Here is a 27496-nt window from a genome sequence, read left to right on the forward strand (position 1 = left end):
ACTAGAGGTTGTATTCAGGCTCTTAATAACCGTTAAAATATTTTAATCTTTTAAGTCCAATTTACCTCTGTTCATCTTGAGTAAATGTTTACATGATAAAGGGGCGGGGCTTCTGTGTTTGGGCGGAGTACCAGGATGGATGCTCTTGGCCAGGGCGCCTTTTCTAACCAGGCTGCAAACACGTTAAACCAGCATTACTCAACCCTGCTTAACCAAAGAGATGAACTGTTGAGAAATACCTTTGCAAGAGCCACGATCTATGAGGTGAAAAGTGGCAAAAAAGGGTTGAAGTGGCAAAAAGAAATGGCAAACAGGCTAAAAGCAGTAAAAATGGATTAGAAGTGGCAAAAAACTAGAAAGAAGGGCAAAAATCGCAAATAAGGTGAATGGAAAAATACAGAGAGTTAAGCTTGACAATTAAAGCCTTCTGTATAAATGTGGGAAACAAACGGACTAAAGTGACTCTCTGGGGTCAGAGTTTCCTTTTTTAAGGTTTTCTGGGAGAATAATATTTCAAATTAAGACATTAAACAGCCACACGTTGAGTACCACCGGACGTTTGAATATGGAGGGTGGATGGGACTGCTGCCGCAGACCGCCTCCTGTGGAGGGCGCTGTTCTGTCATTGCATAAACATCACCAACTTTTCAAAAGGAGATTACTTCATGATTTTAAAGGTCAAACTGTCAGTCTCTGCTGTTAAATTCATCTGACAAACATAAAGAGATGTTTGGTTGGTAACACTAACCTCTCTTCCAGAGTGTCCTCCTGGTTCCTATGGTTACGGCTGCCGTCAGGTGTGTGACTGCCTCAATAACTCCACCTGCGATCACATGACCGGGACGTGTTACTGTAACCCGGGCTGGAAGGGCGCTCGCTGTGACCAGGGTGAGGAAAAAGACTAAATAAGGGCTGTGTAAATGTTAAAGCATGTTCCCATGGTTACATCTCCTCCCCGCCTCCTGTGCAGCAGGCGTGGTCGTGGTCGGCAGCCTGAACAGTCTGACCAGCGCCGCCATGCAGGTGGACTCGTATCAGATTGGCGCCATTGCCGGGATCATCGTGCTGGTGCTGCTGGTTCTCTTCCTCCTCCTCCTCTTCATCATCTACAGGAAGAAGCAGAAAGGCAAAGAGCCCGCCATGCCGGCCGTCACCTACACCCCCGCCGTGAGGGTCACCGCCGACTACACCATCGCAGGTATTTAACCCGTCTCCATCTCTGAGCTTCACCAGAATAAAACCGGGCTCATCAGGACTGGATTCTTGATCGTGGTCCTTTTGTTCCAGAAGCTCACCCTCCCACATGTGAGACTCATCCCAGCAGCTACTTCTCCAACCCCAGCTACCACACGCTGACCCAGTGCATCAGCCCGCCACACCTGAACAGCGCCCCCTATGGGAAGGTGAGACTGAAAGGTTTATAGATGCCCCTGCACACATCCTCTTTCCAGGTGCATGTCTTACATTCAGATTCTTCATGTATTTGGTGTGTGAGTCACTGAGGCCTTTAGAGAGATGGAGGCCATCATTTCAGTTCAGCCATGCTTTATGAGGCTGTGGGTCCAGACCTTGTCCTCCAGCTCTGATGTTCCATGGTGAAGTCAGAATGGGCTCAGAATGGTGCCTAAGCTAAAGTTTTAGTTCAGGAGAGAGAGAGAGAGAGAGAGAGAGAGAGAGAGAGAGAGAGAAGCTGCAGACTTCTGAAATTGATGGATTGTCCAGATTTCATCCATCTGTAATCAGAGGGATCTATGCTGCAAAGCTTCAAGCTGATTCACTTGTTCCTGATTAGGTAGTGACCGGACCAATCAGCATCATTAGAGGAGAAAGAGGCGGAGCTAAAGGCATGGTTTAGTTGAGTGACTCCAAGCCTGTAAACAATGGTGGCGGTGAAGAGATGAGCGTGGATGCAGCTGCAGCAGCAGTTTGATCAGAACTTTCTTTACTGAAGAGGAGCAAAGACTCACACTGACAGATTTTACTGCTGTTAAAAATGTTTTTGCTCTTCTACCATCCGGCTTCAGTAAGAATTTAATTTACCAACTGGCTCCACTGAGAGTGATCAATCCTGGATCGACACAACAGACTGTAGAGGTCATGTGATGCAGTTAACTCCTCTGCAGCAGTGCACAGTCTGTCAGGCATGCTGGGATAGGAAGATGTAGACGCTTCTGTAACAGTCAGTCAAGCATCTGAACCACATGGAAGCATGAGAACCTGCTCTACAAATCTGACACGAAATGAAAAATACAAAAGACATTTCCAAAGCTGCACACATGCAACATGGCTTTAAAAGATTTCCATGCTGTAAATTCAGAAAACACACCCGTCTCTGCAGATAGTTTTCCTTTGCATTAGGTTCAGTATCTTTGGAAGGGATTTTATGGGTAGTGACAGGGTTTATGTCTTATGAAATCTGCTGTTTTTCTCTCACCTCCTCAGGCGAAGAACGGCCAGCTGTTTGTGAACTTAAAGAGCGTGGACCAGAGGAAACGAGGAGCTCTGGGTGATCACACGGGAACGCTGCCTGCAGACTGGAAACAGGGAGACTGCTTCAGTGAGATGGGTTTGTGCCTGCTAGACATTCACATGTTGGTGTAATCCTGACTGACATGTCAGTGCTGTAGAGTCCAGTCTTTATCTAGTGCTCTGAGAAACGCCCTGCCCATGTTACAACAGCAGTGTTTATGCAGGGTTTCATTTTTACTGGATGTGGCGAAGCTAACAGGAACACTGCCTCTCCATGGGCCGGTTTCTAAAGCCTGCAAGTGTCTGCTGAAGGCTGCGTGGTGAAAATGGAATCTTAACACGGCCTACCTCAGCTTTCTAATGTGCAAATGAAAGGGGTCAAAGTGCAAAAATAGAGTAGAAATGCAGACATGCATCTTAAAATAAAATTATAAATGGCAGCTAATAAATGCAGAGTATGTTCATTCCACCACCAGGGGGCACTCAATCAAAGCAATAACAAAAGATGAAGAGTAGACGGAGTACTCATCTGCTTATGTCTGGCTCTAAACTCAGGACTCTGCTCAGTGAAACTTCATTTCATTCAGTAAACCACTGTTTCAGTTTCACATGAGGGAGAAAAGCTGTTAAAAGTGGCCTTTCAGGTTTGCACCACAACGGATCCCAGAATGTTTGGGATGCTTGCAGCATGAACTGGCAGAGTGATTGGTGTTAAGTTTATTCAAGCAGAGATAAAAATCCTTCTTTAGAATATTCCAGCCTTCTGTTCACTGATCTTCATTCATGTTTTCCTCTTAAAGGAGCGTATGGAATAGACAGAAGATACATGGGGAAGTCTCTACGAGGTAGGTGATGAAACATAAACGCTCGTCTTCTTTAACCCTGGTGTTCCCCGCTCACACCCCCCTCCTCCTCCCTCCATGTGATCAGATCTGGTGAAGGGAACGCCGTATCACGCCAGCTCGTGCTCCCTGAACAGCTCTGAAAACCCGTACGCCACCATAAAGGATCCTCCGCTGCTGATGAACAAAAACACCGAGTGCGGCTACGTGGAGATGAAGTCACCGGCCAGACGAGATTCGCCGTACGCCGAGATCAGCAACAGCAGCCCGACCAACAACAGGAACGTCTACGAAGTCGGTGAGGAGCTCTATGAGTCACTGTCAGAAAGTCTGCTGTGTTTTTATGAAAGATTGACGGCCTTAACTCTGATGGACTCCAAGAAATACAGCAGGAAATATGAAATATTCTCTGTGGAGAGCCAACGACAGATAAACCAGTCACATTCACCTGTAGAAGGCTAAACTGGTGAGGGAATACCAGACAAATCCATCCGGCCAGCACATCCAAGCCTGACAGCGGAGCTGTTTGGACTTCTCCATTTTTAACACTTTTTTACCCTTTTTGCCACATTTGACAAATTTTAGCTGCTTTTTAACCCCTTTTAACAACTTAAGCCATTTATTTTTGCCACTTGTTGTCCGTTTTCTGCCTCCGTAAACCATTCTTTAATCAAGCATTGCCACTTTAAACCAATGTTTGCCATTATTTTTCTCATTTTTTACACATTTTATACATTTTTGCCACCTTGTTGCTACTTTTTCATCAATGTGTCTTCTCATTTTTGCCTCTTATAACCCATTGTCACCACTTTAACCATTTTTAGCACCTTTTCTTCACTGTTCGTCCATTTTTGCCACAATTGACCAATTTTGCTAATTTAATGTATTTTTGCAACTTTTTAACTATTCCATGTTTTACACTTTTTTTTTTTTTTTTACCATTTTTGGCCATTTTTGCCACTAGTTCTCCAATTTTTGCCACATTTGACCAATTTTTGCTACTTTATAACTCTTTTAAAACTTTTCCCATTCATTTTTGACACTTTTGTTGCCATTTTTAACACATTTGAGACACTTTTTTACCTCTATAACTCAATGTTACCACTTTTAACATGTTTTTGCCAGATGAGCGGTGGCCTCGTAAGAGCTGCATCACGCCATGATGTCCATTTCTGCGTAGGTGTTAACAAGTTTTAGATTTGGTGCTTCCTGCATCTGTATTTCGTGAGCTGCATGTGTTTCTCTGCAGCAATAGATGTGAAAATGATAAACAGAGAGCCATATTTACCTTCGTCTGTCCACATCAGTGGAATATGTCCGTTCTGATATCAGGCCCTTTCTTCTTCCTCTCCTCCATGTTTGGTTCCAGAGCCGACGGTGAGCACCATCCAGGCCAACGGGGACTGCGGCGGCCGTGTTCTGTTTGGTCAGGATCCGTACGACCTCCCGAAAAACAGCCACATCCCGAGTCACTACGACATCCTGCCGGCCAGAGAGAGCCCGTCGTCGGAGCACAGAGATCCGGACAGCGAATGATCGCCTGGACGTTTGAACAGACACGGACAGGAAGCTCTTCATACCCACAGAATCCTCCGTCTTATACTTCCACATTATTCTGTTTTATGTATCCTGACGTCTCTCTGAACTACGGGGGTGTAGAGGAGCGTGGCGGTCCAGCTGGTATATTTTTATAGGTGTTTTTAAACTGCCATGAAGTCGTCGTAGGTCATTCCACCTGTGTGACGGTAACGGTCTCAGTATGCTCGCAACAGCAAAGCTCATTTTTTTGACCATAAAATTTGAAGTCCTTTCTATCACTGTCTCAAATGATCGTATCAGGACAATCCAACGGGGATTCATGACTTCGTCCACTCATAGGAGGGTGTTTTTTGCTCCTTTGTTTGCAGATGTACTCTCCTCCTCCACATGAAAACAGAGAAAAAGCTCTGCTATGTGCTGCAAAGAGCACGCCATGTCAGCAGCGGGTCAATGAAAACACACAAAAATATGAGCTTTTCACATTTATTTTAACCTCAGTGGGTATAATAGATGAGCGTTGTCATGTCAGGGAAAAGAGGTGTATGCATTTCCCTGCATAACACCTGCACAGGTGAGGCTGCGTCTGCTGTCTTATGAACAACAGTGATGACGTTAGAAGCCCGAAACTCCCCGTCAACACATGAATGCTGCAACAGAGCTTCTAAAAATCCTCACCATGGAGGGAATTTTCTTCACGGTGTGTTTTCAGTGATCTAAAAAGGTGTTTATGCGTGCACAAAGGACAGAAGAATACCCTCCTATGTGTGGACTTCAACATACATGCATGGAGCCGTTACAGACTGTCTCACTGAAATCACCAATAAAAAGAGACCATTTAATAAACCTGCACAGAGAAGGTTGTTATTGATGGATTTTTATAGAAATGGTCACAGGCTCGCCTGATTCTGTTAAATAACTTTGTTTGGAGCATACTGACGCCTTTCTGACTTTTCTGTGTTTTTTTAAAAACTAATAGAATCTCTATTTTTATAACAACAGTGTTAGAAAAATCTAATCTGATAAACGGTAGTGAAAATATCAAAGATTAGACGTTGGAGAGAGACAGTAGTGGAATAAAGCTGCTGAGTCTTCATCACGTCCATCTTCACTGTCTGAGTAGTATTTATAACCAAAGGTACGACGTCCATTTTCTGTGAAGGTCAAAGGTCATCTAAGTTTAATCCACGAGGGTTCAGAGCTCATCTAAAGTACTTAATTTCTGATTTTAGGGGATTTTAGACTAACTAAAGATGATTTTTCTTTGTGTTAAATAACCATTCAGCAGAAAACAGAGAAAGTTTAATTCTAAAGAGTTTGAACCAAAATCCTTAAATATTCTAACCCATCAGCACTTTTAATAAGAAACCAGTTCTCTGTCTTACATTTAACCCTTTATGTAAATTAAATTATGAACCCACTGCAGTTAATCTGGTTTATTCTCACGTTTTTGTTTTTATGAGATTGGTGACGTTTCCCTATTTCTTATTCTGGATTTCTAACATCAAATCTGCTTTTTTCATGGCATGATAAATAAAATATTTATTTCTAATTTATTGCAAACCCTGACTTGACCTATTACGGCTGAAAATTTGTATTTAAAAGATATTTCTTGAACTTACCCAAAACAAATAAATTCAGCAGCCAGATCAAAATTTTGCCCTTTTTGTAAATTTTACCTAATTTGACAACATAATCTTATTCCCCTAGTTATTTTTATTTATTTGGCTTGTTGATTTTTGTTTTATAATTATATTTTCTTTGATGTTTCCTCTACCAGGTGGAGATGAAATTATGAAACGTTTCTTCTTCGATTGTTTTTCTCTTTTATAAAGTTTCACTGTTCTGGATGCTTCTGTTTCATACTGGAAGGTTTTTGCTCGATCAGCTGACCCTTTGTTTAGCCCCGCCCTCCTTTGTTACTGTTATCTGGTGAAACCCTCCACTCTCTGATGGATTTTTATTAGATTTGATCTTGGGTAAACTTTTACTCTGACAGGTTTAACACCTGCACACAGAGGTCACACAGACCTGCAGCTGTTAATACAACAATCCCACAAACGTGATAAATTTGTCCACTTCAAACATCCAAACTGTTGCAGGGCACGCCAAAAAATAAAGTCATGGCGATTTTTTTGTTCGCCATGAAACAGGAAGTTTTTCCAGAGTGGTAGGACACAGGTGGAGCCATGAATCTGCACACAAACATTTTTAAAGGCAAAAGGAGAGGATTGATATCAGTTTTTAGGGGGTTCAGGGGCGCAGATGGTCACGCCTCGTGTACCCGGGTGTCCAAGTTCAAGTCCAGCCTGCAGCTCTTTGACTGCGTCATTCCCCACTCTCTCATCCCTGTTTCCAGGCCTGTCCACTGTCCTGTGTCTCTTATGACAGCAAAAATCCTCAAAATAAATCTTAGAAATAAGAAAAAAAAAAAAAAAAGTGGTTCTTCTTGAATGGAGCCCTCAAAGACGGTTCATCTGATCCAGATTTAAGTAATTTTACAGTCCATAGAGAGCTGACAAAAACATGACCTTTTGTTGCTCGTATTTTGGGTGGACAGGGATTTAAATGATTGTAAAACAAGGAAACTGTGATTTCCTCAGGGTGCCGTTTTTATACGTTTTAATCCACAGCTTAGATTCATGGTTTTACCAGTGTCATAAGACTCTGGAATACTACTTCCTATTTCATGGCGAACAAAAAAACACCATGATTACATTTCTTACGTAACTTGAGCTTAAGCTGACTAAACGTACTAGATCCCTGCAAATGTAACCATTATATTTGTGGGATTATTATGTTAATGATGATTTATTATGTTAATGATGATTTATTATGTTAATGATGATTTATGATGTTAATGATGATTTATGATGTTAATCATGATTTATTATGTTAATCATGTTAAAATCTGCAGATTTGTCTTTCGTTTGTGGGCGGTTACCACGTATGCAGGCGTGGCGCCTCAAGCACACCTTTCATCCGTGCTGAATGAGCCAAATTAAAGTCATAATTTCCCCACCATGCACTGAAAGACTTGGGTTGGTTCCTATAAGATATGGAGGTAATATTTATTTTAACTTAAGTTCGGCAGCAAGGCCACACCAAAACCACACCCTCAATCACCTGACAAGCCTACTTAAACGTAGCCAACCCACATCACGCCGTCTGTCAGAGAGTCTACGACCCACCCTCCCTTCTCTAACTCATTAGTCTCCTCCTCATCTAATTCTAGTCACAGTCTGGTTGAGATCAGCTCGGGCAGAACGCCGCCTGAGAAGGAACCCCCATCCTGAGTCTCCCTCTGTCGAGCCTTCATGCATCTCCCAGACTAGACTACGACTGCTTACCCACATCCCTCATCTTCATCACAACAGACGACAGTCTCGCTGCACATTCTTATCAATCCCGATTAAACCTTTAATCGCATTCTGTTGTGGTGTGGTCCTTGCTGGTGAATGGGGCTTTATTAGCCGACCAATCAGAGAGCCAGCAGAGGGTCAGCTGGAATCATCAGCCAACCAGTGAATTTATTTTTTAGTCTTCACATCAAAGAAGCTCCTAAATTCCCTTCAAGGTTTTCTTTCTACAGTAGCCATGAGAACCAACAATAATGGGTCCAAAAATGTTTTTATAGATGTTTTTCTGTTGCTTAAACTTAAGTTTATACGACCACAGGATGTGAAAAAATTCAGCAATAATTCCCTCCACATTTGCATCTCATCAGCAGAATTAACACCACCATGGTTACAATACAACCTACCAACGTCGCTCATTTCTGTAAGTGCTCAACCTAAAGGGCTCAACATGTCTGAAATAAAGAGCAAGCTCGAGCTGGACTTCGGCTTTTTACAGCAGAAACATTCACCATAATCTGTTCTAAAAAGAGAAAATGTTCTCCTGAATGATTGTATTTGTGTCTTTCTGTGTGCGGCTGCAGACGCTGCTCTCAGCCTCTCTGACATGTTTGTAAAATATTGTAAATAGTTTGGTCTTCTCTGGTGTACAAATATTAACTTCACCCGGCGTCTTACATCTGGACTTAAAGCAGGAACTATGGTGGCATCTGGTTCGCACTGACTGAAACTGGAAAACTTGACTTCTACAGGAACTGCTTTTATTTTGAAATGTCTTTGTAGAGAGACGATGGCTCTTCCAGGAATACTTGATACAAACATCCCATCATGTGTTCAGATTCTCACCACCACGGTCTGTTTTCCACAAAGGTGACCATGATTTATTTAGCCATAGCCACATTTAGGCTCCGTTTATTTTTGCTTTCAACGTTTTGTTTTTCATTGTAGAGACTTTAGGTGAAAATGCTTTTGAATAAAACTACATAATTTGAGAAAATTCCTGCTGTCTTGTTGATTTTCTGAATCTTTCAGGTCTGCAAATGTGGACATTTTTACCTTAAAGCACAGGAAGTCACATGACTGGATCCTCCAAGGGGCCACAACATTGAGTCATAATGGGTAGGAGGTTTACATCTAAAATTACTTAAATCAATAAAGGTCACATATTTGACCCTTTCAGACAGGTTTATATCTCAGAGGTCCTCAAACATGCCGGGGAAGTTTTCAGCTGTAAAAACACTCCAGTATTGATTTCTGCATGTCTAAGGCCCCGTCCACAAGGAGACGAATTCAGGCGTAAACACTAAAGTTTTTTGCCGTATCGGCGTTTCATCTACACGGAAACGGCGTTTTGGGTGACTGTAAACGATACTTTTTGAAAACGGGTCCCAGAGGGCATAAATCCATAAACGACTACCATTTCGTCTCCGTTTGGACGGCTATCTGCATCTTTCTTGAAACGATTACATCACACACAGCGTAGCTCTTTTAAGGCGCCTGCGTGGGTCCGGCCAAAACAATAATGGCGGACTACACGGTTGTGTTGGTGCTGCAGAAGCTACTGAGCTGTTATGGCTTTTACAGAAAAGTCTGATGCTCCTTTACCACCACCGCGAAACGCACACACCAGATGTTCTTAACTCCAACGCAGAGAAGGGCAACTAGAAGAAAGTTTGTGTCAGTTTGCTGTGATGTTCTTCTTCTTTTTTGGTGATTTCCTGTGGCAGTGTTACAGCGCCACATACAGGCTTGGCATATGCACTACAGCGTTTTCAGTCGTTTTCAGTTTTCAGCTGTCTGACTCCGCCCCTGACTCCACCCCTCTCAGGAAATGGATGTGGCTCTCCTGATCCTCCTCTCAGCTGCCAGCTGAGGATCAGGAGAGGAGGGCGGAACTTTCTTCCAAGGTGGGAGGGCCAACTGAACCTGGGGGCGGGGCTAACTCCCCACATGACATCATGACAGGAAAATCTGAGAGCGGGTTGTTTGAGCACACATTTTCTGAAAGGTGGGGGGGGGGGGGTCAGGGACACATATTAGAAATGCCTAACAAAGTGTTTTTTGCATATGTCCCCTTTAAAATGCACTTTAAAATTAACCCTTAAAGGTCCTCTGCCTATTTTGCCATTTTGTTAATTTTCTTTTTTCAAAATAAAAACTCAGAAAATGTTCACCATGCTAATGTTTGGTATGATCTTTTTCTTCCCTTCCTCACCTTTCTAAAATGAAAACTATATTTCTTTAAGTTTAATTTACTGTAGTAGATAAAAAACACAACACCCCACAAAATGATTTAAAACAATATCTTGTCATTTTTAAAAAGAAATTACAATCTGCTGAAATGATGAACAAACACCAGTGCTAGTCCTGTTAGCATGGTCGACTGTCCCCCATGCATGAATGTTTATATAGATTAAAATGATCATATCTCCTGTTTTATTTGGCTTACTGACACCAAACAACAACTGAAAGAAAGCTTAAAGATCATTTTTTCCACATGAAGTGATTGCAGTGATGCAAAACATGTCTTTGTTTCCACGCTGTCATGTGACAAAGGTAGCGCTGGCGTGATCGTGGCCCTCTAAGGACTACAGAGATGAAGATAAAGACAAGACTTGAGCTGATGCAGGTCTGCTGCTCCGCTCTAAAACTACACTGACTCACAGAAACAGGACTGACATTAACAGCAGATATATACTGGCTGTAAATATGAGCAGAAATCCCATACCTGCTGCCATGATAGTTCACTTCTGAAGCTACTGGAGGACGCTACTGAGCCAATCTTCCCCACCACTGTTGGAGTTCAATATCACACTTTTATCAGAGCTGTCTGTAGAGTTTTGAGCTTTTTTAGACTCTGAAAATGAAGAAAACACTCAAAGAATAGAAGAGGAGAGACTTCAGTGGATTTCACAGGGTGCTGTTAGCGTGCTAGGGCCAAAAAGGCCCAGAACATTTTAAGAAAGAGAGACAGTGGTGGATAATTATGAAGCAACAGAAGGTGAAATGTTTATTTTGTGTATATTCTGGTATATATTTCATTTATATTTAGAGTTGATATTTGGTCATCACTACTGAGTCTGCCAGTAGCGTGCACAGACTTTTTCAAGGGCAGGGGCGAACAGAAAAAAGGGCACATACAGCGCGTTCTCGCCACTGAAGAGGGCGCTTCAGACATTTTTATGTTCTACAAATGGCACATTATATAGCCTTAAAACAGACTACCTACACGGACTAACCAAGTTAGTTTGTAGTAGGATCAGCATCCACAAGAACTGTGGAGATTCAACGCTGGACTGTGAAGAACACAGAAATAAATCAATAAATCCCTAGGGGGTCTGGGGGTCTTTCTAGAGCATTTTAACACCATATTAGCACCAGATAATCCAAACTGGATCTGTCTGAGGTAGTTCTGGCTCAGTATAGATCAAACAAGGGCCCGACATAAAAGTCACTGCAGCAGTAATGTTTCAGAGTACTTCTTTGTCCTAATGGTCTCCTGGAGTTTAGTGTGTTTTAGCTCTCCAGGGTTCGTTAGCATGCGTTTTTCAACAATTGGGCCCCCGATGCACACCAGTCTGCAGATATATAGGGATCCCTCCATCAGCTGGGACCACAGCGCCCCCTCTGCCCCCCCATAGATAGTCTTTAGTCTGTATGGGACCACGCACCCCCACTCTGTCCCCCATATAGATGGTCTTTAGTCTGTATGGGACCACAGTGCCCTCCTCTGTCCCCCTATAGATGGTCTTTAGTCTGTATGGGACCACAGCGCCCCCCTCTGTCCCCCTATAGATGGTCTTTAGTCTGTATGGGACCACAGCGCCCTCCTCTGTCCCCCTATAGATGGTCTTTAGTCTGTATGGGACCACAGCGCCCCCCTCTGTCCCCCTATAGATGGTCTTTAGTCTGTATGGGACCACGCACCCCCACTCTGTCCCCCCTATAGATGGTCTTTAGTCTGTATGGGACCACAGCGCCCCCCTCTGTCCCCCTATAGATGGTCTTTAGTCTGTATGGGACCACGCACCCCCCCTCTGTCCCCCTATAGATGGTCTTTAGTCCTAATGGGACCACAGCGCCCCCCTCTGTCCCCTATAGATGGTCTTTAGTCTGTATAGGACCACAGCGCCCACCTCTGTCCCCCTATAGCTGGTCTTTAGTCTGTATGGGACCACGCGCCCCACTCTGTCCCCCTATAGATGGTCTTTAGTCTGTATGGGACCACAGCGCCCTCCGCTGTCCCCCCTATAGATGGTCTTTAGTCTGTATGGGACCACGCACCCCCCCTCTGTCCCCCTATAGATGGTCTTTAGTCCTAATGGGACCACAGCGCCCCCCTCTGTCCCCCTATAGATGGTCTTTAGTCTGTATAGGACCACAGCGCCCCCCTCTGTCCCCCTATAGATGGTCTTTAGTCTGTATGGGACCACAGCGCCCTCCTCTGTCCCCCTATAGATGGTCTTTAGTCTGTATGGGACCACGCACCCCCCCTCTGTCCCCCTATAGATGGTCTTTAGTCTGTATGGGACCACGCACCCCCCCTCTGTCCCCCTATAGATGGTCTTTAGTCTGTATGGGACCACGCACCCCCCCTCTGTCCCCCTATAGATGGTCTTTAGTCTGTACGGGACCACAGCGCCCCCCTCTGTCCCCCTATAGATGGTCTTTAGTCTGTATGGGACCACGCACCCCCCCTCTGTCCCCCTATAGATGGTCTTTAGTCTGTATGGGACCACAGCCCCCCTCTGTCCCCCTATAGATGGTCTTTAGTCTGTATGGGACCACAGCGCCCTCCTCTGTCCCCCTATAGATGGTCTTTAGTCGTAATGGGACCACAGCGCCCCCCTCTGTCCCCCTATAGATGGTCTTTAGTCTGTATGGGACCACAGCGCCCCCTCTGTCCCCTATAGATGGTCTTTAGTCTGTATGGGACCACAGCGCCTCCTCTGTCCCCTATAGATGGTCTTTAGTCTGTATGGGACCACGCACCCCCTCTGTCCCCTATAGATGGTCTTTAGTCTGTATGGGACCACGCACCCCCTCTGTCCCCTATAGATGGTCTTTAGTCTGTATGGGACCACGCACCCCCTCTGTCCCCTATAGATGGTCTTTAGTCTGTACGGGACCACAGCGCCCCTCGGTCCCCCTATAGATGGTCTTTAGTCTGTATTGGACCACGCACCCCCCCTCTGCCCACCTATAGATGGTCTTTAGTCTGTATGGGACCACAGCGCCCCCCTCTGTCCCCCTATAGATGGTCTTTAGTCTGTATGGGACCACAGCGCCTCCTCTGTCCCCCCATAGATGGTCTTTAGTCTGTATGGGACCACCGCGCCCCCCTCTGTCCCCCTATAGATGGTCTTTAGTCTGTATGGGACCACAGCGCCTCCTCTGTCCCCTATAGATGGTCTTTAGTCTGTATGGGACCACGCACCCCCTCTGTCCCCATAGATGGTCTTTAGTCTGTATGGGACCACGCACCCCCTCTGTCCCCTATAGATGGTCTTTAGTCTGTATGGGACCACAGCGCCCCCTCTGTCCCCTATAGATGGTCTTTAGTCTGTATGGGACCACAGCGCCCCCCTCTGTCCCCCCTATAGATGGTCTTTAGTCTGTATGGGACCACAGCGCCCCCCCTCTGTCCTTCTTTAGATGGTCTTTAGTCTGTATGGGACCACGCCCCCCCCCTCGGTCCCCCCTCGAGATGGTCTTTAGTCTGTATGGGACCACAGGGCCCCCCTCTGTCCCCCCTATAGATGGTCTTTAGTCTGTATGGGACCACAGCGCCCCCCTCTGTCCTTCTTTAGATGGTCTTTAGTCTGTATGGGACCACCCCCCCCCCCTCTGTCCCCCCTATAGATGGTCTTTAGTCTGTATGGGACCACAGTGCCCCCCTCTGTCCCCCTATAGATGGTCTTTAGTCCGTATGGGACCACAGCGCCCCCCTCTGTCCCCCTATAGATGGTCTTTAGTCTGTATGGGACCACAGCGCCCCCCTCTGTCCCCCCTATAGATGGTCTTTAGTCCTAATGGGACCACAGCGCCCCCCTCTGTCCCCCTATAGATGGTCTTTAGTCTGATCTGATTTTTAGCAGTGAGTCCTAACTTTCATGTTCCTCTGCTGCTCTCAGAAAAGTTTGCCCTCTTGGCCCCCAGCCCCCCACCCCTGGCCCCCCGGCCCCGGGCCCCGGCCCCCCGCTTCTTTCCTCCGGCCCTGTTAAAGCCACACTCTGCTCATCTCGCTGCTGATTGGCTGTCAGGTTGCATAATGAGGGGCTATCAGAGCGGGAGCAGGTCTGCTGCAGGCTGCTCTTTAAACTCTGTCAGAGGAACCATGCTAACTCTGGTGGTCAGCAGCCTGCTAGCGGGGCTCCTGGCCCTGCTCCTCTACCAGAGGATCTCCTACCCCCTCTTCTTCGTGGATCTCATCTACTACTGGAAGCTCCAGAGGTACCGGAAGGAGCTGCAGGCTCGTATGCAGCAGGGGATCATCACGTACCTCGACTGTTTCCTCCACCAGGCCAAGAAGAACCCGAACAAACCCTTCATCATCTTCGAGGACCAGACCCTGACCTACGGAGACGTGGACCGGAGGAGTACCCGGTTCTGTAACGCTTTAAGGACGGAGGGATCCGTGAAACCGGGGGACATCGTGGCTCTGCTGATGTTCAACGAGCCGGACTTCATGTGTGCCTGGTTGGGACTCTGTAAGCTGGGCTGCCAGGTCGCTTTTCTCAACGTCAACATCAAATCTAAGATCCTGGTCCACTGTGTGCAGAGCTGCGGGGCCAGGACGCTGCTGCTCAGCAAAGGTTTGCGCTCTTTCACTCTTTTACGCACTTAAAGTGACGCAAACGGTCAAAGCTGCAGTCTGTGCGGAGATTTAGGAAGGAGAGGACTTTCAGAGTAAACTTGAGTTATTTTTCTAAAGCCACTCCCACCGTGAGGGAGGAGCTGCAGGAAAAACTCATCAACATTCATAGAAAGTCCTTTGAGATCCATCTCAGCGGGATTTATCAGGGACCACGGAACCCAGAACCGGTGCGAGGACCCAGGGGAGTAGCTAGGAATTTTGGGGCCCCAGAAATAATATACCCCCCCCCCCCAACTGGCTGCCAAACAACAAAAATTGCATCATTTTTTACAAATATATGTTTTTGAATGTATTTTAAAGCATAATTTCCCCATTTAGGAGCGATATTTCTACTATGGTAAAACTGAATACACTTGCATTATTAGAAACAAAGTCACAGACTTTAGTGTTTGTTTTGGCTCTCGAGGGCACTTTAGCGTGTGTTTTGGCTCTCGAGGGCACTTTAGCGTGTGTTTTGGCTCTCAGAGGGCACTTTAGCGTGTGTTTTGGCTCTTGAGGGCACTTTAGCGTGTGTTTTGGCTCTCGAGGGCACTTTAGCGTGTGTTTTGGCTCTCAGAGGGCACTTTAGCGTGTGTTTTGGCTCTCGAGGGCACTTTAGCGTGTGTTTTGGCTCTCGAGGGCACTTTAGCGTGTGTTTTGGCTCTCGAGGGCACTTTAGCGTGTGTTTTGGCTCTAGAGGGCACTTTAGCGTGTTTTGGCTCTCGAGGGCACTTTAGCGTGTGTTTTGGCTCTCAGAGGGCACTTTAGCGTGTGTTTTGGCTCTCGAGGGCACTTTAGCGTGTGTTTTGGGTATAGAGGGCACTTTAGCGTGTGTTTTGGCTCTAGAGGGCACTTTAGCGTGTTTTGGCTCTTGAGGGCACTTTAGCGTGTGTTTTGGCTCTAGAGGGCACTTTAGCGTGTTTTGGCTCTTGAGGGCACTTTAGCGTGTGTTTTGGCTCTTGAGGGCACTTTAGCGTGTGTTTTGGCTCTCGAGGGCACTTTAGCGTGTGTTTTGGCTCTCGAGGGCACTTTAGCGTGTGTTTTGGCTCTCGAGGGCACTTTAGCGTGTGTTTTGGCTCTCGAGGGCACTTTAGCGTGTGTTTTGGCTCTTGAGGGCACTCTAGTGTTTGTTTTGGCTCTCGAGGGCACTCTAGCGTGTGTTTTGGCTCTTGAGGGCACTTTAGTGTTTGTTTTGGCTCTCGAGGGCACTTTAGCGTGTGTTTTGGCTCTTGAGGGCACTTTAGCGTGTTTTGGCTCTCAGGAGAGCACACTAGTATGTGTTTTGGGTCCCAGAAGGACACTTTAGCACACGTTTTTCAACAATTGGGCCATGGGGGGGGCAACTTTGTCCAATATCTCTGAAATTTTGTGTGCTGATGCAGCTCGGGGAGATCTACAAAAAAGCCTCTTGGGTCCATTCCCTATCTGCAACAGGAAATCTGCCATTTTGAAGAAATTAGCAAAATCAGGTCTTTTTTGACCATTGCAACAGGTCCTTTAAAGCAGTGGTTCCCAAAGTGGGGGTCGGGACCCCCTGGGGGGTCGTGGGACACTGGATGGGGGTCTTGAGAGACCTTCCAAGAAACAAAGAGTAGTTTAAGTGGCTTTAAATCATTTTAAATGGTGTATTGTGCGCATTACTGTAGAAATACATGCATTCAATTGGTTAGATTCAGGGCGCATTCACATCAGAGCTCTTTGGTCCGCTTTAAACCAACTCTGGTCCGTTTTCCCGGATAGTCCGGTTCATCTGGAGTGGTGTGAAAGCTCACATGAACTCTGGTGTGGACCAAACAAGCAGACTCTGGTCCGCTTGAAAACAGGGGGTCTCGGTCCGCTTCCAAACGAATCCTGGTCCGGTTCGTTTGAGGTGTGAATGCAAAGCTTGTGACCAACTTGTGAACCAAAGGCAGGAAGTGGCATAAAGCGTAATGATATACGGATTTACATGTGATTTAATACATCTAATTCATGTCGGTACCTCGCTTTGCATCTCTGTAACCATAGCAACACGTCGTAGTCTGTGCTTATTTATTCATCTCATGGTAAGAGCGACTTGTTGGACAGCTCGCCACCTCACTGGCTGCTCGTAATGCTCCAGTGTCAGAGCAGAAACCCCGAAACAGAATTCTGTGTTTTTTGATTGTTTATGTGGAAAGAAGACCGGTGGAAGGAGTTTCATCTTCTTCTATGCCTTCTTCTCTTCTTCTTCGCTTTCTTCTTAGTAGACTACATGAAGGTTCTGGAGTGGTCTGGTCAAAGTCTGGACTTAGATCTGACTGAGATGCTGTGGCGTGACCCTAAACAGGCCGTTTATGCTGGAAAACCCTCTAAATGAAAGAATGGGACAACATTCCTCCACAGTGATGTAGAGACTCACTGACAGTTCTCACTAACGTTTGCTTCTGTTGCTGCTGCCAAGGATGGAACATCCAGGTATCAGGGTCAGGGGGATGACTGTTTCTCACAGGACCAGGGAGGTTTGGATGGACTCACCCTTCATAGATGAAATCAAAGAATGTCAGATAAGGAGGCGAGAGCCGCCGCCGCCGCCGCCGCTGGATCTCATTCATGTTTGCTGCTGCCGAGCGAGTTTGACCATGGTTATTCTCCGACATCTGCTGCACATTCTCTCACCCAAACAAGAATCCAAAATCTATTTAGAGCTTATCATCAGAAAACTCTTCAAACCAGCAGAGATATCCCATCATGCATCAGGATAAACACAGATCATGATAGAAGGCGTTCTAAGTCTTCCTCGTGTGTAGCGTGAGGGGTTTGGGTTATCTCCACATGTTGTAACTCGTCTATCTTTATTGTTGAGTTCAAGTTTCTCGCTGATTGTCGACATGTAGAGAGCAAAGTACCACGCATCAACACGTCCGACCTGTCAGCACAGGACCAGGAGGATCTGCTTTTATTGACTTTTTACCTCAATTCTTCCAATGTCAAAGTCTGTCAGCGACCATGGAGGCGTTATCTGGAGTCACGATCACAGCCGTGTGCAGGGCTGCAGGAATGAGAGAGCAAAACAACAAACAGCAGAAATATACTCTAGGTAGCTGTTATTACAGAGTTGCATCATTATGCTAACATTACTAGCCTTGCAACATTAATAACAGATAACCGTACAGATGGAAATTAGCCTATGGCTACAATCTGGCACATTTACATGTTTATGTCCATTAATGTGCATTGTCCCATGTTACAAATATAAATAAATAGAATAAAATAAGCATGTTATTAGAGCACTGTTACTCAACCCTGCTCACCCAGTGAGCCAAATTATAAAAAACACTGCAAGAGCCACAATCTATTTGGTAAAAAGTGTCAAAAATCTGTTGAAGCAGCCAAAACAATAAGTTAAAGGTGGTTAAAAAGGTCAAAGAATGGCAAAAATGTGGTATAAAATTGGTGAAAGGGGGTGAAAGAGATATAAAATGGCAAAAACTGGGTGAAAACTTGCAAAAGTGGGGAGAAAAAGTGGAAAAAGCAGGTGAAAGTGACAAAAATGGGTGAAAAGTGACCAAAAGAAATGAGTTACAGATTGCGAAAATAGTCAAAAACAGGCATAAACGTGGCAAAAAATGAGTGAAAAATGATTAAGATGGGCAAACAGCATCAAAAAGGTGGGGAAAATGGGCCAAAAGCAGCAAAGAGTGGCCAAAGTAGGGAAAAAGTGGTATTTAATGGCAAAAGGCAGCAAAAATAGGCAAAAAGTGGCAAAAAAAAAAGAAAAAGTGCAAAAACAGGATACAAGTGGCCAGAAAGGGGCAAAAAAAAGGTGTCAAAAATAGGCTTAAACAGCAAAAATGGATTAGAAGTGTCAAATAAAGAAAAATAGGGACAAAAAATTACACATAATGGCAATGAAAATATACAGATAAAATAATAAATGTTGACAATTAAGTTTGACAGTTAGAGCCAACTGTGTAAGTGTGGGGAACAAACCGATTGTGACTTGAAATGGATAATTTCTGAGGTCAAAGGTCCTTTTTTAAGGTTTTCTGGGGAAAAATATTTCAAATGAAGACATAAAAGAACCAGGTGTTGAGTATCACTGATTTAGAGAATGTTTTAGCTCCTTATTACTGTGAGAACATCACGTAGGAGTACTGACAGGCTCTCTTCCTGCATATCTGTGCTTTCTAACTGATTCTTTATGGGTTTAAATTCCAACATGGTCGTCCAGTGTTGAATCCAAAGAATGCATTTTTCAGAATGAACCTACAGTTTAGGAAACAGGATATAAAAACACTGCTGGATGTGGAACGCTCTTTTAAACACCCCAAGCATGCCTTTTAACCCCAATGGAGTGAATTATGGTCACAGTTTCACCGCCGTATGCTGGGAGGCTGCAGTTTTCCACTATAGGAGCGAGCTCCAGTCAAAGAGCCAACAAAGAGTCAGTTGAGGAAAGTTCCTGTACTGAACATGGAGCATAAAGGCTCAGCAGGAGGGACTGGAGCTGCATTCAGCCTCATAGAGGAGAGAAAATCACTGATGAATAAGAGAGACCAGCTCTGCAGCTTTACCTTCATGCTACTGTAGTAGAGACGCTGAAATAAATAAATTCTAATATTCTCTCTGCAGACCTGGTGGCTTTGGTGTCCGAGGTTCTTCCTGATTTAAAGAAAGATGACGTGAGCCTGTGGGTGGTCGATCACACGTCACCGTCCGAGGATTTTAAAAGTCTGTTGGACAAAGTGGAAAACTCGCCTGCTGAAATGTTAGCTGATCTTCCTAAAGTCGACATCATGTCCAACTTTCTCTTCATCTTCACCTCAGGAACCACCGGTGAGCTTTTTATTCCTCAGTATTTATATAAACCACAGCTGGAAGGACGCTTTACTCTGCATAGAAACACATTTGTCCCTTTGAGACAAGTTTATATCGGTCTCAGAGGTCCTAAAACATGCCTGTGAAGTTTGTAGCTGTAGAAACACTCCAGCGTTGATTCCTGCATGTCTAAAAACCCCTCTGATCAGAACCAGCTGTTTCTGTGTCTGTGGCTTTAAATGTTGCTGCGCTGTCTGACTCCGCCCCTGACTCCGCCCCTCTCAGGAAATGGATGTGGCCCTCCTGATCAGCTGAGAGGAGGATCAGGAGAGGAGGGCGGAACTTTCTTCCAAGCAGGGAGGGCTAACAGAACCTGGGGGCGGGGCTAACTCCCCACATGACATCATGAGGGGAAAATCTGAGGGCACATATTTTTGTTATAAAAGCCTGAAAAAGTGATTTTTGCATAATGTGTGACCTTTAATGAAGGAAAATAAATGTGCATGTGATAAGGCGGTGGGTCATTTCATAATAAAGCTGCTGTGCAGCCCTCATAAACATCCAGCATCTGTATCTCTGATCAGTTCTGTGTCTCTCTCCTCCTGCAGGTCTGTCCAAAGCGGCCCGTGTGGGTCATCTTAAAGCCATCATGAGCATGGCCTTTTTAAACATGTGCGGCGCCACGTCTAATGACATCATCTACGTCACTCTTCCTCTGTACCACATGTCTGCGTCTCTGTTAGCCATGGGAGGATGCATTCACCTGGGTAAGACCTGCAGGAGAACTACAGTCAGGATTTGTCACACACACCTCTACAAGTCCAACAGACACAGCAGCATCGCTAGAAGTCCTTGTCGCCAGATTCTTAGTTTGCATGTGATGACACGCTAATGGACCTGCTGCCTTGTGGGTAATGAAGGCTTCCTGCTGCAGGACGCTGTGGAGAGGTCGGTGGTCCCAGTTCCCCTTCACATTTAACCAGTTTAACTTTTATTTCTAACAAAAGAACATTTTTAACTAACTAATGAAGAGAGGAGCCAGGCTATTCTACAGAATGCCATCAGAGACAGGAAACCAGGTGAGGATAGATGCTGCTAGATGCTCCTCTGTGACAGTAGGCATGAATAGACCTGTCTTTGGTGGGTTCACATAAGGGACCTGGACCTGGATCTTAATAAAGTTTCATAAACTCATACTTGAAAACAAAACAAACGTCTAAACAAGACTATTCCTCATGCCTGCTCTAAAATGTGAACCACACATTTATCATCCTTGTGCACCGCTGCTGCAGGAGCTTCTAGGTGTTCTAGATCAATGGTTCTCAAATGGTGTGGCAAAGCCCAGCAGTGTGCCTTGAGGCACTTCTTGGTGTGCTGTGGACATTTGAACAACCACACCTGATTACCACAATAATAAAAAAAACTAAAAATACGTTTAAATGTGTTTTCACTGGTATTTTTGATACTTTAATATTGTTTTAAAACTCACAACATCACATAAAATCAAAATATAAAAATTTGGACAACCTCTTAAAAAACTCTTCATTTTCTCTACTGCTGGATTTGCAGCATTTTCTAACTGCGCTTCTATTTCATAAGCAAATATTTTGGATAATTTAGTGTAAAAATGACAAATAGCAGGTAAAAAAGTTTTGAATGTGCAGCAGCAGATTGCTTTAATCAACAACTGCATGACACATGCATGAGTAGGTTGTTCCCAAATGGTGTCGCAATACATGTCTAGGTGTGCAGTGTGAATTAGAAAAACTATGCATTATTACAACAACTGAACAGAGTAAAATGACATGTTTAAAAGGTGATTTTTCATGGACAAAAGCATGGTGAGCCTTGAGATTTTAGGTCGGTTTTAGGTGCGCCTTGAATAAAAATGTTTGAAAACCACTTTTGTAGATCATGAAACTCAGGAGCGTGTATTTTAGATGATAGTGCGTTGGTTGGATCACAAATCCATCCTCTATTTACAATCTCATCTCTCTCTTCTTGACGTTAGAATTAAAATCTTTATTCGACACACATGCATCAGTATTTCCATCACAGCAGCTCATATAGGAACTATCAGGATGTTTACGATGAGCTCTGAGTTTAAACCGAAATATGAGATCATTTCAGATGTTTGCTCTTTTCAGAGGGGTTTTATTTTTATATTTCTCAGCAGCTCAGACCTTCCTCTTTCACTGCAAACATCTTAAAGATTGCACCCATGTGACCAAGCAAACAAACCACTCCTGGAAGATTTACAGTAAAAATCAGAACAAAGAGGAGGAAACTTTTACAAAGACGGATTTCCTTTTTTACTATCCTGTGAGAAATTCAAACTTCCTAAGAAAACAAAGCAGAGGAAGTTTGTCAGTTATAAATACTCTCAGTTCTGCTCTATAACACGGAGTTAGGGAATGATTTAAACCTGTCCTCTGGTTTTCAGGAGCCACATGCGTGTTGAAGAAGAAGTTTTCTGCCAGTCAGTTCTGGAAGGATTGTGTGAAGCACAGAGTGACCGTGGTTCAGTACATCGGAGAGCTGCTCAGATACCTGGTCAACCATCCCACTGTGAGAATAAACACTAACGGCTTTTTACTCAGCTTTATTTGATTGTCAACACATCCATATCTATGGTGCATGCATGCACACTGCAGACCAGTCTGGAGCCAATCTGAAACGATAAGAGCAAGAAAAATAACAAAAAAGAGAGTGCTAAAAGAGAGTGCAAGAACAAAATCTGCATTTATATTAAATCATGTATAGAAATAAAAAGTGTAAAATCCACAACACTTCCTAAAGGCTGCAGAGTTTCTCACAAAAATCAGGATGGCTTTTTCTGGTGGGGAATTGGGGCGGAGGAAATGTTTCCAAAATGAATCCTTGGGTTTCTCTTCCTTTTTGTGCAAGAAACCTCCAGCTTCATCCAAAAATGAGTCTCTAAATATTTAAATGCTGTGTTAAAGGTTAAACTTTGCTGCTTTGTCCCATCCCACCTGCAGGTTCCAGAGGAGAAATCTCACCATGTGCGTCTGGCAGCGGGCAGCGGGCTGAGGGCAGACGTCTGGAAGCAGTTTGTGAAACGCTTTGGTAAAGTGAAAATCAGAGAAGGTTATGGTCTGACCGAGGCCAGCATCGGGTTCCTGAACTACACAGACGAGGTTGGAGCGATCGGGAGGGCGAGCTTCTTCAACAAGGTGAGAGAGTGTCCTACTTTTAATATTAACTCTGCAGCATTCTCTCCCTAAACCCCCTATTTTTAACCCCATTAATCACATTTATGCACCACTTTCTATACTCAGGTCTTCTACTCTAAGAACCAGAGCTTTAGAGCAGCCCAGCCTTCCTCTCCTTTGTTTTTATTAGTTCATATAAATGTCTTTTATTTCCCTGTGTGCAGGAAGTGTCCTTTAACTAACAGTTGTTCTGATTTCCTCTGTTCCAGCTCTCGATGCCCTTTGAGCTCCTCAAATATGATCCACAGACGTATGAGGCTGTCCGAACCGATTCTGGGCGATGCATCCGAGCGAGAGCAGGTCACAAGTCCTTTCAGAATAAAATATGTAGTGAATAATCATGACTGTAGAGAAGTTAAAATCCTGTTCTTACTGATCTCCAGGCGAGGCGGGGATCCTGGTTTCTCCTCTGAGCGTCATGAACCAGTTCCTGGGCTATGCGGGGAACAAGGTCCAGTCTGAGAAGAAACTGCTGAGGGACGTCTTTAAAGAGGGAGACGTTTATTTTAACACCGGAGATCTGCTGCTCATCGACCACCGAGAGTTCCTCTACTTCAGCGATCGTATCGGAGACACCTTCAGGTAGAACACCGTCTTCTTCAGCTGCAGACGTCTCATGCTTTCAGGATATCAGAGCTACATTTATTTATGGTGATGATTTCTGCAGGTGGAAAGGAGAGAACGTTTCCACCACTGAGGTTTCTGAGGTTTTAGGAGTGCTTGATTTCATCCAGGAGGCCAATGTCTACGGAGTCTCCATCACAGGTCTGTGCAGCTAAGAGCTAGACTACTCACAAAGCATTCTGGGATAAAGCAGCATAAAGCAGGAAGGCCACTTTCAACAGCTTTTCTCCCTTATTGTGTGAAATTCATCCATGAAACCAAAACAGTGGTTTACTGTTTAGTAATACGCCTTATTAACAGCAGAGTTATTGAACTGAGTCCTCAATTCAGAATAAGAAGTAAGCTGAGGAGGGGGCTGAAGCTAAGCAGCGTTGGTCTACCCCTCATCCTTTCTCACTGAGCCTCATGGAGGCGGGCTTTACATGCTGTACTTATAAATCAGCTGTTCCATTCTGAGTGAGAGTTGGAGTTATCTAAGCGCTGATCCACCAGTGTTAGTCTTTAAACCAATGCAACTCACCCCTGCTCACCAAACTGTTGAAAAATCCCTTTGCAAGAGCCTCAAGCTAAGTGGTGAAAGCTGGCAAAAACGGCTTAAAGTAGCAATAAAAATAAGTTAAAGGTGGCAAAAATGGCTTAAAGTAGCAATAAAAATAAGTTAAAGGTGGCAAAAACGGCTTAAAGTAGCAATAGAAATATGTTAAACGTGGCAAAAACAGCTTAAGTAGCAATAAAAATAAGTTAAAGGTGGCAAAAACGGCTTGAGTAGCAATAAAAATATGTTTAACGTGGCAAAAACAGCTTAAGTAGCAATAAAAATAAGTTAAAGGTGGCAAAAATGGCTTAAAGTAGCAATAAAAATAAGTTAAAGGTGGCAAAAACAGCTTAAAGTAGCAATAAAAATAAGTTAAAGGTGGCAAAAATGGCTTAAAGTAGCAATAAAAATAAGTTAAAGGTGGCAAAAACAGCTTAAAGTACAAAAATAGTAAGTTAAAGGTGGCAAAAACAGCTTAAAGTACAAAAATAGTAAGATAAAGGTGGCAAAAACAGCTTAAAGTACAAAAATAGTAAGTTAAAGGTGGCAAAAACAGCTTAAAGTACAAAAATAGTAAGATAAAGGTGGCAAAAACAGCTTAAAGTACAAAAATAGTAAGTTAAAGGTGGCAAAAACAGCTTAAAGTACAAAAATAGTAAGTTAAAGGTGGCAAAAACAGCTTAAAGTACAAAAATAGTAAGATAAAGGTGGCAAAAACAGCTTAAAGTACAAAAATAGTAAGATAAAGGTGGCAAAAATGGCTTAAAGTAGCAAAAAAAATAAGTTAAAGGTGGCAAAAATGGTCCAAATGTGGCGAAAAATGCAAGAAAAGTGACTAAAATGGGCAAAAAGCAGTCTAGAGTGGCAAAACAGGGCCAAAAAATGGAAAACAAGTGGTATTTGATGGCAAAGGGTAGCTTAAATTGGCAAAAAGGGCAAAAATGAGATAAAAGTGGCAAAAAGAAGTTGCAAAAATTGGCAAAAATAGAGGAAACAAGTGGTATTTAATAGCAAAAGGTAGTTTAAATGGGTGAAAATTTGTGAAAAGGGGCAAAAATGGGAAAAGTGTCAAAAAGAAGTAACAAAATAGGAAAAATAGGAAAAAAGGAGTACTTAATGGTAAAAGGCAGCTTAAAAGGGCAAAAAGTGGCAAAAAAATGGAAAGAAATGTTAGAAAAAGTTAGATACAAAAATGGTATTCAATGGCAAAGGTAGCTTAACCCTTTACCTACTGAGTTTAAAATGGCGATTGGACATATTTTGTTTTTGTGGCTGTAAGTCTGAGAGCTTTGCTCCCTTTTCCCAGGAGTACTTGAACTTGACTTTTCAACATCGGCTCAATGATTATTACACATTATATGGAATTGTCAGCAGTGTTCTTTGCACGTTGAGACTGTAGTCCTCTTTAATCCTAAATGGACCAATGAAATAAATAATCCTGCTGTTCTTCAGTCTGACTTCTTCCTCTGTGTTTGTTCAGGTTATGAAGGTCGAGCAGGAATGGCGGCCGTCGTCTTAAAACCAGATCAGAAATTAGACGGAACAGACCTTTACAACCATTTAGTGCAGACTCTTCCTGCGTACGCCTGGCCGTGGTTCATCAGGATACAGGTGAGCCATGAGTGAGCTTCATCATGCATTTATTAAAGATGGTGGTTATTTATCTGATTATGTGTTCTAGAGCGCTCTGGATGTGACGGAGACGTTCAAGCAGCAGAAGGTGAAACTGGTCCAGGAGGGTTTTAATCCAGACGTCACTCAGGATCCTCTCTACTTCTTAGACGTCTCTCAGCGGGATTATATCCCTCTCACTGCGTCTCTTTATGAAGACGTTATCTCAGGAAAGATCAGGTTATAGAAGTATTCATGCAGGATTACTGACAGTCCACAGTCAACCACGGATAAGCTAACACTTTCAGAGGCCTTCCTTTTTAGTTGCTGGATTTTAAACCGTCATGGTTTTAGATGGTTCGAACAGAACAGGAGACACAGACACAGGGACAGAGTCAGATACTCAGCATGGAGGACAGTTGGCGTTGTCGGCAGGCTGTCCTGGTGAACATTTTACTCTGCAGCAGAAAACTAAAACAGAAGGCGGTTAAAGCCCTGGCTGAGAGACAGTATAGCCATGTTTTTGTTTACTGCCTCGCCTCGGCCTCGCTCTCATTGGCAGGTATTCCGTCCAATCTGGGATCACGAATATCAAACATTCTGGATATCTGAGGGTCAGGTAGACTTAGACTCAGACAGGAACTGTAAATGATCAGACTGACCCCATACACTTGAGGATCATTTAGACCAGGGGTGTCAAACTCAGACTGAGTCTGGGGCCAGATTTGCTCCGATGAGACGTCATGAAGGCCGGACTATTTAGGCTAGGGCCGGACTATTCAGGCTAGGGTCGGACTATTCAGGCTAGGGTCGGACTATTAGGCTAGGGCCGGACTATTCAGGCTAGGGCTGGACTATTCAGGCTAGGGTCGGACTATTTAGGCTAGGGCCGGACTATTCAGGCTAGGGTCGGACTATTTAGGCTAGGGCCGGACTATTCAGGCTAGGGTCGGACTATTTAGGCTAGGGCCGGACTATTCAGGCTAGGGTCGGACTATTAGGCTAGGGCCGGACTATTCAGGCTAGGGCCGGACTATTCAGGCTAGGGCCGGACTATTTAGGCTAGGGCCGGACTATTCAGGCTAGGGCCGGACTATTCAGGCTAGGGCCGGACTATTCAGGCTAGGGCCGGACTATTCAGGCTAGGGCCGGACTATTCAGGATAGGGCCGGACTATTCAGGCTAGGGCCGGACTATTAGGCTAGGGCCGGACTATTTAGGCCAGGAGTGCCATAGTCAACTACGGATTCTAAATTTAGGCCTAACAAGGTCGCGTTGACCCATAAACTGTCAACCTCATTTTCACCAGAAGTAACATGAAAGAAATACCCCTGATAATAAATCATTCTGAGATGAAAAATGTCCAAATGTTTAACCCTTTACCTACTGAGTCTAAAAATGGTGATTTGGACATATTTAGTTATTCTGGCTGTAAAATAATCAGGAAATGCCCTAAGTCTGAGAGCTTTGCTCCCTTTTCCCAGGAGTACTTGAACTTGACTTTTCAACATCTGGTTAATGATTACTGCTCATTATATGGAATTGACAGCAGTTTAAAAGAAGTAAAACACAGAAACAGATTTGTTATTCATAAATATGGTTATTGCTCATGAAGTTTTGATTTGACATTTGAAATGTGAACCTATACATGTTTA

General features: G+C 44.2%; 2 protein-coding genes across 4 annotated transcripts in view; both read left to right on the top strand.

Moving 5' to 3' along the window:
* Window positions 1–9154, top strand: part of megf10 (multiple EGF-like-domains 10) — a 74717-nt gene extending 65563 nt beyond the window's left edge. The window contains exons 19-25 of one of the 3 annotated variants that reach the window (XM_041811083.1): window positions 760–888; window positions 971–1198; window positions 1288–1403; window positions 2443–2566; window positions 3270–3314; window positions 3400–3609; window positions 4681–9154. In XM_041811083.1, the coding sequence (XP_041667017.1) occupies window positions 760–888; window positions 971–1198; window positions 1288–1403; window positions 2443–2566; window positions 3270–3314; window positions 3400–3609; window positions 4681–4847 (1019 nt within the window). In that variant the 3' untranslated portion in view covers window positions 4848–9154. The remainder of the gene's footprint in view (window positions 1–759; window positions 889–970; window positions 1199–1287; window positions 1404–2442; window positions 2567–3269; window positions 3315–3399; window positions 3610–4680) is intronic. The other 2 variants (XM_041811085.1, XM_041811084.1) reach the window with 2 other exon arrangements.
* Window positions 9155–14530: 5376 nt separating this feature from the next.
* LOC121525216 (very long-chain acyl-CoA synthetase) lies at window positions 14531–27227 on the top strand. The gene is made up of 10 exons (XM_041811086.1): window positions 14531–15018; window positions 19653–19856; window positions 20447–20605; window positions 22282–22406; window positions 22838–23032; window positions 23281–23371; window positions 23455–23653; window positions 23739–23836; window positions 25711–25841; window positions 25912–27227. Exons 1-10 carry the CDS (start codon window positions 14541–14543, stop codon window positions 26086–26088), a joined length of 1857 nt encoding a protein of 618 aa, XP_041667020.1. The 5' UTR covers window positions 14531–14540; the 3' UTR covers window positions 26089–27227.
* The last annotated feature ends 269 nt before the right edge of the window (window positions 27228–27496 follow it).

The sequence above is a fragment of the Cheilinus undulatus genome, linkage group 17, assembly GCF_018320785.1.
Source record: "Cheilinus undulatus linkage group 17, ASM1832078v1, whole genome shotgun sequence".
NCBI lineage: Eukaryota > Metazoa > Chordata > Actinopteri > Labriformes > Labridae > Cheilinus > Cheilinus undulatus.